This window comes from Gavia stellata, unplaced genomic scaffold (assembly GCF_030936135.1).
Source record: "Gavia stellata isolate bGavSte3 unplaced genomic scaffold, bGavSte3.hap2 HAP2_SCAFFOLD_34, whole genome shotgun sequence".
Classification (NCBI taxonomy): domain Eukaryota; kingdom Metazoa; phylum Chordata; class Aves; order Gaviiformes; family Gaviidae; genus Gavia; species Gavia stellata.
The window spans coordinates 5,335,920-5,349,637 of NW_026776320.1; the positions used below are offsets into that span (position 1 = coordinate 5,335,920).

Genomic DNA, 13,718 nt, shown 5'->3' on the forward strand with positions numbered 1-13,718 from the left:
CCCGAAGAGTAATTTTGGTTGCTAGTCAAACTTCTTCCCTGCTTCCCCCTGGGAAGAAAGTCTGTGGAGAAAAGCATTGCACAGATCACAAGAAAGGCAGGAGAGTTCCTGGAAGAACATTTCCCACTAGTGTGGGACGTGTCTGAACCGTTTGTTTAAAAAAAGCATGACCCAGAGGCTTGTAAGCAACATGTGGACAGAATGTAATTAATCAGGAGTGAAAACTAAGGTAGAATTCTTCTGCTCTCTCTCGTCTTCCACCTCAGAACAGCAATGGGAAGAGATCACTGCACTAGATGTCGTCGTGGTACTCCCCGTACTTTGCTGTGACAGGTTCCTCAAGATGAACTGCTGCACCACCCATTAAGGCAAATGCTGGGTACATTATGCCAGAGCAGTCCACCTCGCACTCATAAAGGCATTTCATACGGCCTGCGTCGTAGAACCCCACCTTGCCTTTGTCACAGTCGAGGCAGATGCCCAAGCACGATGGCAGGGGAAGGATTCTGCTCGCTGGATCCTTGGGGGCAGCAGGTGTTGTGGGGATAAAGAACTTCTTCATGCCTAAAGTGACCAGTGTGAAAGGCTGTGGTGAGTCAAAGAAGGCATCTTCACTCCCACTGTCATGACCACTGTCTTGCTCGTACCTAGAACAGAAAAACAACCATTTGCTTTTGTCAAATTCTGAAGGGGGATCAGTGATGTGAACTGGAGAAAACATTTTTGTAAGACAAGAAACACCACATGGTCACCTGCAAAACCTTGTGGGGTAAAAATATACCTAAGCCAGGAGGGAAGACGCATTTAGTAGGTGGAGAACACTCACTTGGGCCACTTCAGACAATAAATAACAGCTAAACACTAACGAGGACAAGACCACAGAAGGCTTTACTAAGGAGCGGATGTATCTAAATGTACTCATGCTAGGTAATCATTAATGAACCTACAGGTAGAGCAAATTAGTTAACTTGAAAAGTAATTTAGCGACTATGACTAATGATTACAGACAAGGTATGTTTAACTTCATTTACATAATGTTAAATGACACGAGTAAATACATTTAACATGACTGTTGTCCTATGAGTTTTCCTCACCACTGCTGTATTACATTGTCTTTAAAATTCACAACACAAAAAGTAGTGGTTTAAGTTTTTGGTTTGGTGGTTTGGTTGTTTTTAAAGTGCTCTGCCTGGAGGTTTCCATGAACCCCTGTTTCCCAGCTGGTTACTGGGGAAAGTTTGTGGCCAGATTTGTTCAGTCTACATGCTTTTGCCCCCTACTTCTGTCACCAGATGAAGACACACTGGAGAAGCACACATTCTTCTGTGCCGACAATCCCTAGCTAGGTTTGCATTTTTGGGATGTCTGGGGGGAGATTGGATTTGTGTCAGCCAAAGTTTTCCAGGTATTTGTGTGGATAAGGAAAAAGAAATCAGGAAATCAGGATCTAATTTCTCACTTTGCAAAAAGCCTCCGTCTGGCTTTAAGCAGCTCAAGACACAGGCGTTCTTACACTTTCAGTATGTTACACAGGAGGAAGCTGATACATTTTTTACATTCCTGAAAAAGTTAAGAGTCCTCAGGAGATAGCTTCCCAGCCTGCAGTTCCTAGACACATCCAGGCTTACTACAACCATACTTCAGAGCTGAAATCTTTTTATTGGTTTGTCCACTGTACTTTGGCTTGGGAACAGTAGCACTCCAGTACCATATGCAAGTGTATAGCCTGGGATAAGCCAGTGACTTGGAATCCACCGTGACGCAAGCTACAGCAAAGATACACAGATACACACAGTGAACATTGTACCTCTGAATGGCTGCCAAACCTAGTATGCTAAGGAAATTAAGGCAGAGTCTTACTATTGACAATTAAACATTGCTTCAATCTTGCAAGTGATGCTTTTTTTTTACCTTCTTGCTTTAACTGGCACATCTTGACATCTATAGGAACTTCATTTCTTTCCCAAAAAGAATGAAAATAGGACTCTGGATAATTACAACACCTTTCTGCTAATAGCAGGGGATGAACAGGACAACCTGCTTACAGCATATCCTTCAAGCTACTTTCCACTAGTTAGGTTCACCTTGTGTACTAATTGCGACCAGACTCACTCTTAACTTATTTTTTAAAAAGCCATCTCCTTATATAAAACATGTATTGAGCAAGAGTCTGCAATTTACCTTGGGCTGGTCACATCATGGGTATTATGGAACAATTTCTGTATCTGGTTGCTAGAAACAACTCCCACTTTCACCAGGTATGAATAGGCTTCCACACGAAAAGCCCAGACGTGCTTCCCTTTGGCAATCCCGGTGTCGCCAATGATGTAATCCAGGGTTGTGTAGCATCCGATCTGCATGCGCTCAGATCCCAGCAGTAGAGGAAATCCAGCCCTGCTTTCCACAGAGGTTCTTCCTGGGTTTAGCAGGAGATGTTCGCTGTTGTACCCACATTTGTCATCAAAAAGAAAACTGAAAACTGAAAAACAGTATCCAAAAAAATTTCCTCTTAGTTAAGTATTTGGCCTTCTGTGCTTATAAACTACATTTTAAGTCATGCTGGCATCAGAATTTCTCACTTTTAAAGGCTACCGGGAACGTCATGCAAGCTAAAACGGTCTCAGCATGCCACCTACTTAACCTGTTTGTTAACAGTGCTTCTAAACATTTACGCAACCGGTAACAGTAGAGTAGAAGTCTGGGAACTACTGGAAACCACCTACAGCTCTTAACACCGACAGACACAGATTCAACACCTTGTGGACAGAAGAAAACCCAATACCTGGAGCTGGAGGCGTACGCAAAATAACTTCTCGGCTCCAAGGGCTACAGATGGACCCTTTATATCCTCGAACTCTAAAGGCATAGGAGCTGTCATCATCGAGATCAGATATTACTTTGCTCTTGCTGCAAACTTTGATCTCCTGCCACGTCGCACTCTCCTCTTCTCCATTAAGCTTATGATACTCAAGAACATAGAGATCAGCTGAGTCGGTCTTCCCAGGGCATTCCCAGCTGATCAGAGCTTTGTTGTACATTCTGCTCTGCTCTTCATTGATTTCTGGTATTTCTAGACCTGGAATGCCAGAGATTCAGGAGAAAAAAACCCTCAAATTTAGATATCTGTTGTTTTAGAATTAACCATACAAGCCCTTTGTTGAGTGGCTATAGCACTTGGGGGGGGTGGGGGTGGGGGCAGAAATCTGACTCAATCAGTTAAAGAGTACAGATGAGGATGGTTCCATTCATGCACTTACATAAATCCCTTACTTTCTGTTTTTACTTCGAAAGTTGTATTATTTATTTTTGCTGGCAGCTAAAAAAGCATCTAAAAGCCTATTCTTTTCTGTCATGTTAACAAAAAGCTTCTAGGAAGACCTAGTATTACTTAACTACAATGTTTTGGAAGCCAATGTAAACTGGTACTGAATGCAACGGCATCTTAGCTTCTTTTTCAAAGCTGAAGCTAGCATTGCTGCCAGGTAATGCCTTGTGGATCACAGAGACAGAAGGGACAATGCAAGTCACAAGACTGAGTTCTGCAGCTGCAGCCCTGCATAAGTTTTGCCTCTTTCCAGAGAAGCCCTTCAAGTCGTAACTTGAGAAAGACCTGATGCTCTCGCAATTTACCATTGGAATGGAAGGACAAGTCACCAAGGATCTCTTCTTGCTTAGCTATGTCCACCACAAAGTCTTCAAAAGTAGTTTCAGCTGCTGGCCTGAAGCTCTTCAGAGATTCAGTAGCTTTTTGGATTCTGAAAGCACAGAAGCAAAGGGATGGCAGAACAGAGAAAAGGGAATTCACATGTGTGCATTCCTTAAACTAAAAATGCTAGGTTTTGCTTTATAAAAAGTGCTGTTTTCATGTACTTACTGATGTCTCCCAGAAATTTCTGTCTCTCTAGACAGAATTCAAATGCAAAATTTAAGGGCTTTTGTACAGCAGTGTAAAGGTATCAGTGTAAAGATAATGAAGAGGTAATCGTTCAGCTGGTAGAGCATTTTAACAATTTGGGGCATTATGTTCAAAGAACACAATAGATGTGAAGCGCTAATGGAGAACAGCTATTAAGATCAAAGACTTTAAAGCCAGAAGAGACCTGTTAGATTAACTTGCAAATACCCGATACAATCTCTGAGCAAAGGAATGTGTCAGTGAGCTGAATGGGCTACCCTTCCAGTGCAGTCCTACTGAACAAGGCCACGTGTTGTCACAGGACAGAGCCCCTCCTGACTGCTGTTTCTTAACGCACACTGTAATGTAGCAATTTCTACTGAACGGTACTGGGACCATCTCTGAGCCTTTGCAATACAAGGTACTGCATTCAGTACTTTGCTAGCAGGTGTCAAAAGAATATGACTGACCAGACATCCTGGAACAGTATCTGTACTTCAAACAGAAGATAATGAAGATACCTGTCATGAAGCTGTTTTGCTGTTTGAACAAAACAAGATGGATCAGTTTCTTTAAGCACCTCTTGAGCATATCCTACAAGGCCATTATTTTCCAGGAGCCCTTGATATTCCTCTGCTTGCGTTTGCAATTTTTCCAGCCTTAAATTCTTAGAAGTTTCAATTGCCCTAAGAGCTGCGGACTTCTTCTCTTCTAGGACATGAGATAATTTCTCAAAGCTCTGAGATGCTTCTTCTTTAGCTCGTTCACTGTTGCACTAGGAGGGAACAAAAGACATTTTAGACAGATTCCACAGCACTGTGGCTGTGTACAGAAACATACCTCAAGTTGTTCAAGGTATCACAGCAATCTAGTCATCCATTTGACAGACAAGACTAATGAGCTTTGTTATGCCCATCAGCACTGAAAATGTGATCAGCACTGCACCCAAGCTAGTGAGCGTTTACTGGATCAACACAGAGAACGAAGAGCAGGAAAGTATTCCTCTGATTATGTCTTGAGTTACGCATAGCACGTGTCTAAACAGCTCATGGAAAAGCACTGTAAAAACAGGTCAGTTTCTGAAGTCTTCATGCCCAAGAGCTAGGTGCTCCTCCACCTTCCCCAACCACACTGCGACGGGGGTCCAGCCCAGCTTCTCACATATGCCCTCAGAACTGTAGGGTCACCTCTAACTAGTGCCCTGGATAAAAGGAACTACAAAGCACAGAGACAATCTTTATCAAGATACAGGCAGGGCCAGGAGCTCCTGCAATTTCTGCCATTGTGTTTTTCAGCTTGTACGTGAGCTCCCAGCTCTGACTCTTCTGCAGGGAGATTTTACTCTTCATTCTGACTTTATTGCAACATCCTCAAGGCGGCAAACAGCCAGTGTAAATTGTGAAGCACCGTTAATACACAAGAGCTGTAAGTCTAACCCACCTCTCTTTGATTAAGGTATCAAACAAGCTTTCTTTCAATTAAATTTACAGCAGCACCCAAAACTTAACTTCCCTCTGTATGTTGCCCATATTTCCAACACTGTCAGGATTAGGTCTTACCATTTGTGATTCAGGACTAACACAAACTGTTCAGAAATTGTTTTACTGGCTAACTGAAAAAAGCCAAAGGATTTGAAACACTTCAGTGAAAACAGTTTGAGTCTCTGCTGTGTCCCTGCAAGGGCTATCCCCAGACAACACGGAAGACACTCTTACCTCTGTTTCTTTCAGCAGCAGATCCAGCTGTGTGATGTGAGCTTTCACCTGGCTCTCCTTACTGATGAGGTACTCAATATCTTTTGAAAGCTTCTCCTGTTAAAACAAAACAGCGAGCTAGCAGAAGAAGGGTATCCCACCCAAACCGACAACCAGCACAGGCAGGTCATCCAGCTAGCACTCGCTTTATCTAGTTACAAGGACAACAGCCTGCCACCAGTTATGAGCAGCACCCCTGCGGAGAATTGCTCAGTGACCCGCAATGACTGCACAGGGACATCAGGCCACTGATGTGGGCAGGACTGGGGGCACAGCCTCTAAGGACAAGAGGTAACAGCCTCTAAGGACAAGAGGTAACAGCCTCAGCTGGCTCAGTCTTCCCCAGCCACAAGTGTCACCTTCTCTTAGGCTAGGAACATGAGGCTTCAGGACGTTACTAAAACTTACAGAAAAGCCACGTTAGTTATTAACTCATTTGTAGTAAGATTTTCTAGAAGAATGAGTGGTTCAAAGCATGAACTTAGGAGTGTCTCTGCATTTCCTGACTTGCAAGAGTTAACAGCTGTACAGGAAAAGCCTTGCAAACAGGCAAGGAGGCCAAAGAGCACAAGGCAGGCTGGTCTGGTCTTCCCCCCACCCCCCCCGCCCCCCCTTTTTTCTTTTCTTGTGAGCAAGAGAGGAAGAGAAGGAAGAAGAGGAGGTAGAAGCAATCATTCTTTAACAACAAAGCAATGTTTGCAAGTCTTCCCTGTTGTACTGCGAATTAACAGCTATGCAACTTCAGAAACATACAAGGTCCCAACAGATACTTCCAATGCAAATTTTTCAGGAGTGCTTCTGAAGTATCAGCTAATCCAAGCCACAAGGACACTTACCTGAAAAAAGCTAGATTGTAAAGTATAAACTGCTTAAACCTTTTGCATTGGTCAGTACTGCTATACTTTAGTTGGCTAAAACAAGGTGGAAGGACTTTTAAGAGGTTATGTTTCACGCCTCATAGAAAATACAGTTTCTCAGAAGTGCGCTATGTCACACTAATATAGATATTAACAGATGTTGCACAACAGCATGCCTCATGACTAGTTCAGTGTCCTCTAAACACACATCCTGGCTTCCTGCCACAGGGAGTTTGCTCTTACACCAGAAGCTCAGTACTTTTCCCCTTCTTAAGGCCAGGTCCAACAATATTTACTTTTACCTTAAGGGTTTTGTAGGCAGTTCTCATGGTTGTTACTCTATGGTTTGCATGACATCCACCCAGTTTACAAAGATGACAAACAGGCCTTCTGCAGATTTCACAGTACATGTTTACCCTCTCCATTTCATGTTCTGGACACATCAAAATCTAAAAAAAAAAGAGAGCAGAGAGAATGCAGGTGTACTTCCAAAAACTGAGGTGGCCAACAAACCATCAAAACACTAAATCACCCCACAGCAGCATCTGATTTCATCAGTGGATTCTTTATATTCAGTTTATCTTCCACCTTTTATATTTGTCTATGCCAGTGAAAGCCAGCAGATGAACACACACAGTTTCACGAGGTTCACAGTGAGTAAACCTGTAGCGATGTCTGTGTACACATCATGTAGCCTCCATACTGCAATCAACCATTTTGCTAATCCCTGAAGTTGTTTGCGTGCCTCAAGCTCCCTACACTCCTGTTCAGAGCTGTAAATGCAATATATAACACAGCCACGCTGTCAAATTTAACTGTGTCCATGCCAGCATCTCTTGAAACAACTACGAACTGTCTTAAAGCAGGAGTTGACATAATACTGTAATGATTTAAATTTAAGCTAGACTCTGATCAGCCACATAGCCATTGCTCTTGGAGCAACAGATGAAATGCAGCCACACCACCAGTCACAGTCATTTTAAAGATAAAAGGCTCCAGTGTTTCATTTTTTCTGTCTGACTCCAATTACAAGTTGTTCATGCTGAGCGTTAATTCCAGTAGCAGCTTAAACAGCATTGCGAAAAAGCTGGTGTTTGCTAAAAGTAATCTTTCAAAAATTGAACACGTTGAAGTAACTGCTCGAAGAGGCAAAAAAAGTGCTGCTCAACTCCAAGCTCAAGCAACAGATAAAACCGTCTAAAAGGGGGTGGGTGGGTGTGGGTGGGTGTGCTTGTGCACATGTGTGCGTGTGTGTTTTAAAAAAAAAGAAATGCTTTGCCTCATTCCAGAGCACTGAAAGACATTTGGGGCATCTACTCCATGTTATCAAAGAGAAGCTCTTGAGAAAGCTTTTCAGTGTCATGTCAAGGAGGAGAACACGACATCAGTGCCAACAGTCAAGCTTTAAAAGCATCATCTTTTAACACACGCACACACATACAAGAAAGGACAGGAAAGGGCTCAAAAATAGAAGTGAGTAGCATAAATATGGACACACTAAGCTAAAATTGCAAACCATCTCTGAAACCAACTCTCAAGCCCCAAATGTTATCTTAGTCTATGGTGAAAAGCCCAAAGACACCAGTCTCGCTAGCACCTTGGTACATAAGACTGTCATTCAGCAGAATATGCAATAAGCTATCCCATTGTCATTGACTGCTGGATTCGGGGGGAGGTGCGAGGAGGGAAGGAAACTTTCAGGAGAATCGTCTGTGCAGGCAGACATGTTCAAAACTGCAGTCATGCTGTCAGCAAGAACAAAAGCTTATGGTTCACTCAATGAATAACAGCAATAGTCAAAAAAGGAACAACGGTCCCAAAAAGCAACTACCATTGCACAGATATGTCTGAAGCTATATGCAAATGCTGCAACCCAAATTCTGTAAGATACGGGATACTTACCTTGGGTCTGAAGTTGGTGGTTGGTCCTACATGTTTATGTTGGGCTTTCACAGTTCCCCAAGGATGGTGTATTTTGAAACATTCGTTGCAATAGCTTGCCCTGCAGTCCATGCAGCTCTTTGTGGCCTCTTGAGGTGGAGGTTTGCAGAAATCGCACATAATAGCAATGGCTGCCCTGGCTGCCTGTCTGTATCTTTCCACAATGGTTTCCAAAGTAAAGTTGCGAAATAAGCCATTGATGCCACGTTCTCCGAGATCAGTATCCCGCTGGCAACCCGGACAAGGAAACAGACTCGATCTAGGAGTCAGTGAATTACGTTTTCTGCCTGTGTAGACACCAAATCCTGATTTAGGAGGAGTGTAAACAGAAGAGGTTTAGATTTTAAAGGGAGAAGCACAGGAATTTATGAACCAATTTCAAACTATCCTAGCACATCATCCAAACCAGTACAATACCAATTCATATGCACTCTGCCAAGCCAAAGAGAATACATTTGCCATGACAAGGTAGTGTAATGTCTGAGTTCAGGGGGCATTACAAACTACTGCTCTAAAACTTAATTCTATGGTAAGGTTAATTTAGCTATTCCAATCCTATCTTCTTCGTCTAGTTTTGCATGCACTCAAGCCGCAGCCTTTCAAAAGACTAAACACAAAACCTTCCGGAAACCAGTTGGTTTTAGGCTAACTGGCTGTGCACATAGAGAGCAACAGCTTCGTAACACGCTGAAGTGTAAGATGTCTATTCCCAGAGTGAGACTGGTTATTCCCAGACAAATATAGCCAACTTGGAGCTCCCTGAAGTTTGCTTTGGCCGAGTCAAACTTATCTGGCTTACCCCAAGAGGCATCATACAAATCTAAAGAGGAAAACAAGAGAACTAGATATCACCAGTACGAAATCTCAGCCAAATCATTCAGTCAAAATACGTAGAGGCTGACTTGGCCCTTGCTGAACGGCCTTGATAAAGGAGGGCTGCTAAGTAAGCCCCGCACACCAAAGGGGATGCTGAGACGGTTATGTCTGAGAGATTCCTCTACCTTGAACTGGGGAACCACAGATCTGCATGGTTACACAAGGGTACAGCTTATCTCTTTTCATTTCAAAAGGGGACAGTAGAGAAGCTGCACTCCTACGAAACAGCTATGCACAAATTCCCCCTCTTCTCCAAAATAAAGTGATCCAAGGCTCAAGTCAAGTCGCAAGCCTAGGGATTCTTTGGAGCCTGTTCCAGGGGATGGCTCACACAGACCCAAAAACTATTTACAGGGTAACATTCTATCAAACTCAGAGCTACAGGGTAACTCTCTATCAAACAGAGAGTGCATCCCCATGTCTCACTCATGAACCCACAGGGCACAACTGTCAAAATTAGTCCTTTATGTATTACTGAAGCAGGTTAAGCCAGTGTTTAGGCTTAACATGTATCCTCTCAGCCTCCCCTTACAAAGAAATAAAAAACCATTCTCTCGAGCTGGAGCATGGTTTTAAGATCCCCTTGAGATGACTGCATGTTGGTATAACTAATTTGTAAATAGAGGTATGACTTCAAGCTGAATTCTTAGTGTTGAAACTGGTTCTTCTTCAGAAAGTGAAATTTGGTCCCATCTGTATTTAGTGAGGATCTTCCCATCAGAAATGTTGATGCTTCATTTCTTTTTGAAGTGTCCTTTGATGCTATCCAAAAGACACTTGCCTTGTGTCACTCTTCTGTGGGTGCTTCACCCAACAATCCAAAACCTCCCTACCTCTCACGCCCTTTCCAGTCTCTTTAAAAAAACAAACCAACACTCCTGTAAGAAACTAGTTCCTTTAAAAATCTTCAAAATGTACCCCATGGTAGTTATGCATCACTATCAGCTAAGAAGCCACAACCAGAGCATGAATAAATGTCAGTCTCAAACTCGGCTGGTCTTATGCTTTTCTGTAGGTTCTGAGCAGAACAGCTAGACTGCATTAACAGAACAGTATGGGTGACATCTAGTAGCATCTAAATGTCAGGTTCCCAAGGGAGCTCTGCCTCCTCTGTGCACAGCGTGGACGGTGCCACAGCACTGCCTGCGCACCCCATCATGCTAGATCACTATTTCTACTGCCCGACAGAGAGCAAGCTGGAGGGCAGCTTTCCATGGAAGATTAAGGATTACCTCCTTACTTACACTGCTGAAAGCAGCATGGGGGGCCTGGTCCCCACGCACAGCCTGTCTGATACTGCCACACTTGGCAAGCCACAGTTCTCACAAGGAGGTCAGGTCACCCACGGTGTGCCCACCACTCCTTAGGCACCCAACCTGGTGCCCTGATGTCCACGTTGTAAAACCATGTAGTGGACAGCTGCAGCGGAAACCGGTGACCGCTTCAGTCCATGCATACAATGCCGCGACAGAACATCATGCTTACTGAGGAAAAAAGGGACTAGACTTGGATTTGGGAGATGGCAGTCACCAGTGGGCTCTCTTCATTCAAACTTCACATAACGCTGCAGGTAGAGAGAGCTGAGAAAGCAGCTGAAATGTATGCAGAGCTAAACAGTGATTGTGGGGCTGTGCACCCCATATCCAGAAAACAGGACTGTAATGAAGACAACTAGTTATTTCGTTTGGGGATTCCCTCAAATGATGCAAGCCTCAACCTGCCAAGCTACAGCAAACACAGCATTTGCTTATCAAACTGATCCTGAAAGAGTACCAGTACTAACAACTCAAGAGTTGTTTAAAAGAAGTGGGTGAAATAAAATATTTGAGCTTTGAAAACTGGGAAGGGGATGATGAATGTTAGTAACATACAAAATACAAGACACAGCTTTAGGGTTTGTCTTGTGGGCGACTCTTCCAGATCACTGCGGACTGCGGTTTTAAAGTGGACAGTTACGTCAGAAGGAAGCCTAAAAGCCAAGATGAGGTTTCTTTCAAGAAGTACTTTCGATGTACCTGTGTAAAAGAACAACTCATCTGTGGATTACACAACAGCTGTAAGAATCTTTCTAGTGTGACATCACAAAGAGCATGAGGAGTGCTCCTTAAAGCTTCCAGAGCAGACCACACTGGAAGAGGCGGTTAGCGCAGTCTTCTTACAGTCATCTGTCTCCCAATTCTGCAACCGTGCAATAACCATCATCTATGGAAAATGATTTATTGTAAGCGTAATGAATTGGGTAGGACAAAACCATCATTTGCAAAGTCTGCAGAGGCTCAGAAGGAAGTCGAACTACTCAATTTAGGCTGGCCGAAACCTGAGAGAACCACCTCAACAGTACCACTGACAGGCAATAAAACTGCTGAAATCTACACCTCAACATCGAAGCTATTGAACATGATGCTACTGCATCTCAATGTAACTGAAATACAGGAATAAACAAATACAATGGTTACAAAGATTTACAGGACGCCACAAAGACTGATCTATTATATATGAAATAGAGTGCACTGTCCTTAAAAATATTCCCATTGTTCTTGCCACAGAATGAACAAGACTCGCACTATCCCTAAGTCATCTCTTTAACTGCATCAGGAGTACCGGGAAGACATTTTACCAATGCAGACGCAATTCGGCTCAAGTCAGTCGAACACATAAAATAAGGAAAACACGCAAAAATTCCGATACGTACCTGATCTACTAATCCTGTCCATGCTGGAAGAAGAGCTTTGAATTCGAGGGCTACTCTGATTAGAGGATTCAGAGCCTCCATCAGCGAAAGAGTCTTCAAATGCAGAGAGTATTTCTTTCACACATTTGTGACAGACATTGTGCTGGCAAGGAAGGATCAGTGGATGGGTAAATAATTCCTTGCATGCTGGGCAGATGAGCTCTCTTTCGATACCCTTAATGGTAACCTTCATGACAGAAAGAGGGAAAACCAAGTGTAAGTGCAGAAAACGTGAGCCAGCAAGACTTACTGCACAGCTGTATGTCTGTATGTCACAAAAGCCCAGCTCTCTAGAATAATCGTTCTATTCTAGAATCGCACATTCTAGCTGGTTTGAGGCATTCCGCTGGTTAACGCTGCAAACAAATCTCAATTAACATTTATGAAAGCACTGACAACATTCCTTTCAACTGAAATGAACACCGCCACTAGGCAAACTCGGTTCATCTTTAGGTCATGTCTGCCTTGCAGGGGAGGAAAGGAGAGGAGGGGAGTAGTCTTAATTCCACTCAAGGACCTAGTGAAACGAAAGCAACCATACTTCTTAACAATAGGAATCCATATGTTTAACTCAGCTCGCTCGCTCGCTTTTCAAGAAGGGGGGGTGGGGGAGGGAGAAAAAAGAAATTAAGTGTCAGACTGGTTAAACAACAGGCTTTCCCGCCGTGTAATCCACATTTAGGCACTGGAACTGCCTTGACTTCGTTAGGCTAATAGTTCCAGTCCGGAACATTATCTGTTTGTTTATTTATTTCCTGCACAAAGAGCCGCCCGTGGATCTGTGCAGCTCTTCAGTAATTTAATGATCCCACAGCCATCTGGCACTGCGCTCCGAGGCCGGAGTATCTGCCGGGAGAGCCAACGGCAACCGAAACCCAGCGAAGCATCAAGTGGCGGGCGCGGACACCGGCTGCCCAGCGCCCACTCGTCCCCTCTCGGGTGGGTTTTCACCGTCCAGCCTGCCGCCAGACCAGACCGACTTTATTTATGCGGTTCCCCCGCCAGCACCGAGCCCCGTCTGAAGATCTAGGGGCCAGCCCTGCCCGCCGCCCCAGCACCTCGGGCTGCCGCCGGTGCCGCTCCCAGCCGGGCAGGGACGAGGCTGCCGGCGCACACCGCGGGGGGCAAACACCCCCCAATCCACCGCCCCCCCCGCCCCCCCGCAGCACAGGGCGCAACAGCGGAGGGGACGACAAACCCCGACCCGGCGGCCGCGTCCCCAGGCTCCCCCCGGGCACCAGGGGCGTGGCGCCGGGGCGGCCACGCCCGCAGCGGCAGCGGCCACGCCCGTGATGTTTCTGCACGCCTGGTGTTACAAAGAACTAGAGAACACATGTAAAGATGTTATTTCACATCTACTTTAGAAACCACCTTCATAAAAATACAAAACACTGTGCTTGAAATGATTCTGATAATGCCAGTAATGCACAGTCTGTATATTCAAACTGAAACATGTTACTTAACCGAGGCGGGGGGAGAACGGACTGGTAAGGACATGAGTTGTCAGCCTTCCAACTATGTTTTGAGTAATAATTTGCAAGCTTCTGAATAACTCTATTACCCCTTAACCACCTCCGCCATCCCCAAACTTCCCGATGTTACAGGCAGGCTTTAAAGGATGGAGCTCTTCCTAAGCCCTTGTCTACATTGGCACACTACCCATC

At 44.4% G+C, this 13,718-nt stretch overlaps 1 protein-coding gene across 1 annotated transcript; it reads right to left on the reverse strand.

Annotated features, from left to right (window-relative positions):
• Positions 1–292: 292 nt before the first annotated feature.
• On the reverse strand, positions 293–12,238 carry LOC132320903 (E3 ubiquitin-protein ligase TRIM36-like; the record flags this gene model as incomplete). Its single annotated transcript, XM_059834538.1, has 9 exons — positions 293–647; positions 2,182–2,479; positions 2,783–3,076; positions 3,631–3,755; positions 4,417–4,670; positions 5,611–5,706; positions 6,809–6,955; positions 8,409–8,730; positions 12,012–12,238. Coding segments are annotated over 9 exons (2,118 nt in total), but the record flags the coding sequence as incomplete, so codon positions are not given.
• Between the last annotated feature and the right edge of the window lie 1,480 nt (positions 12,239–13,718).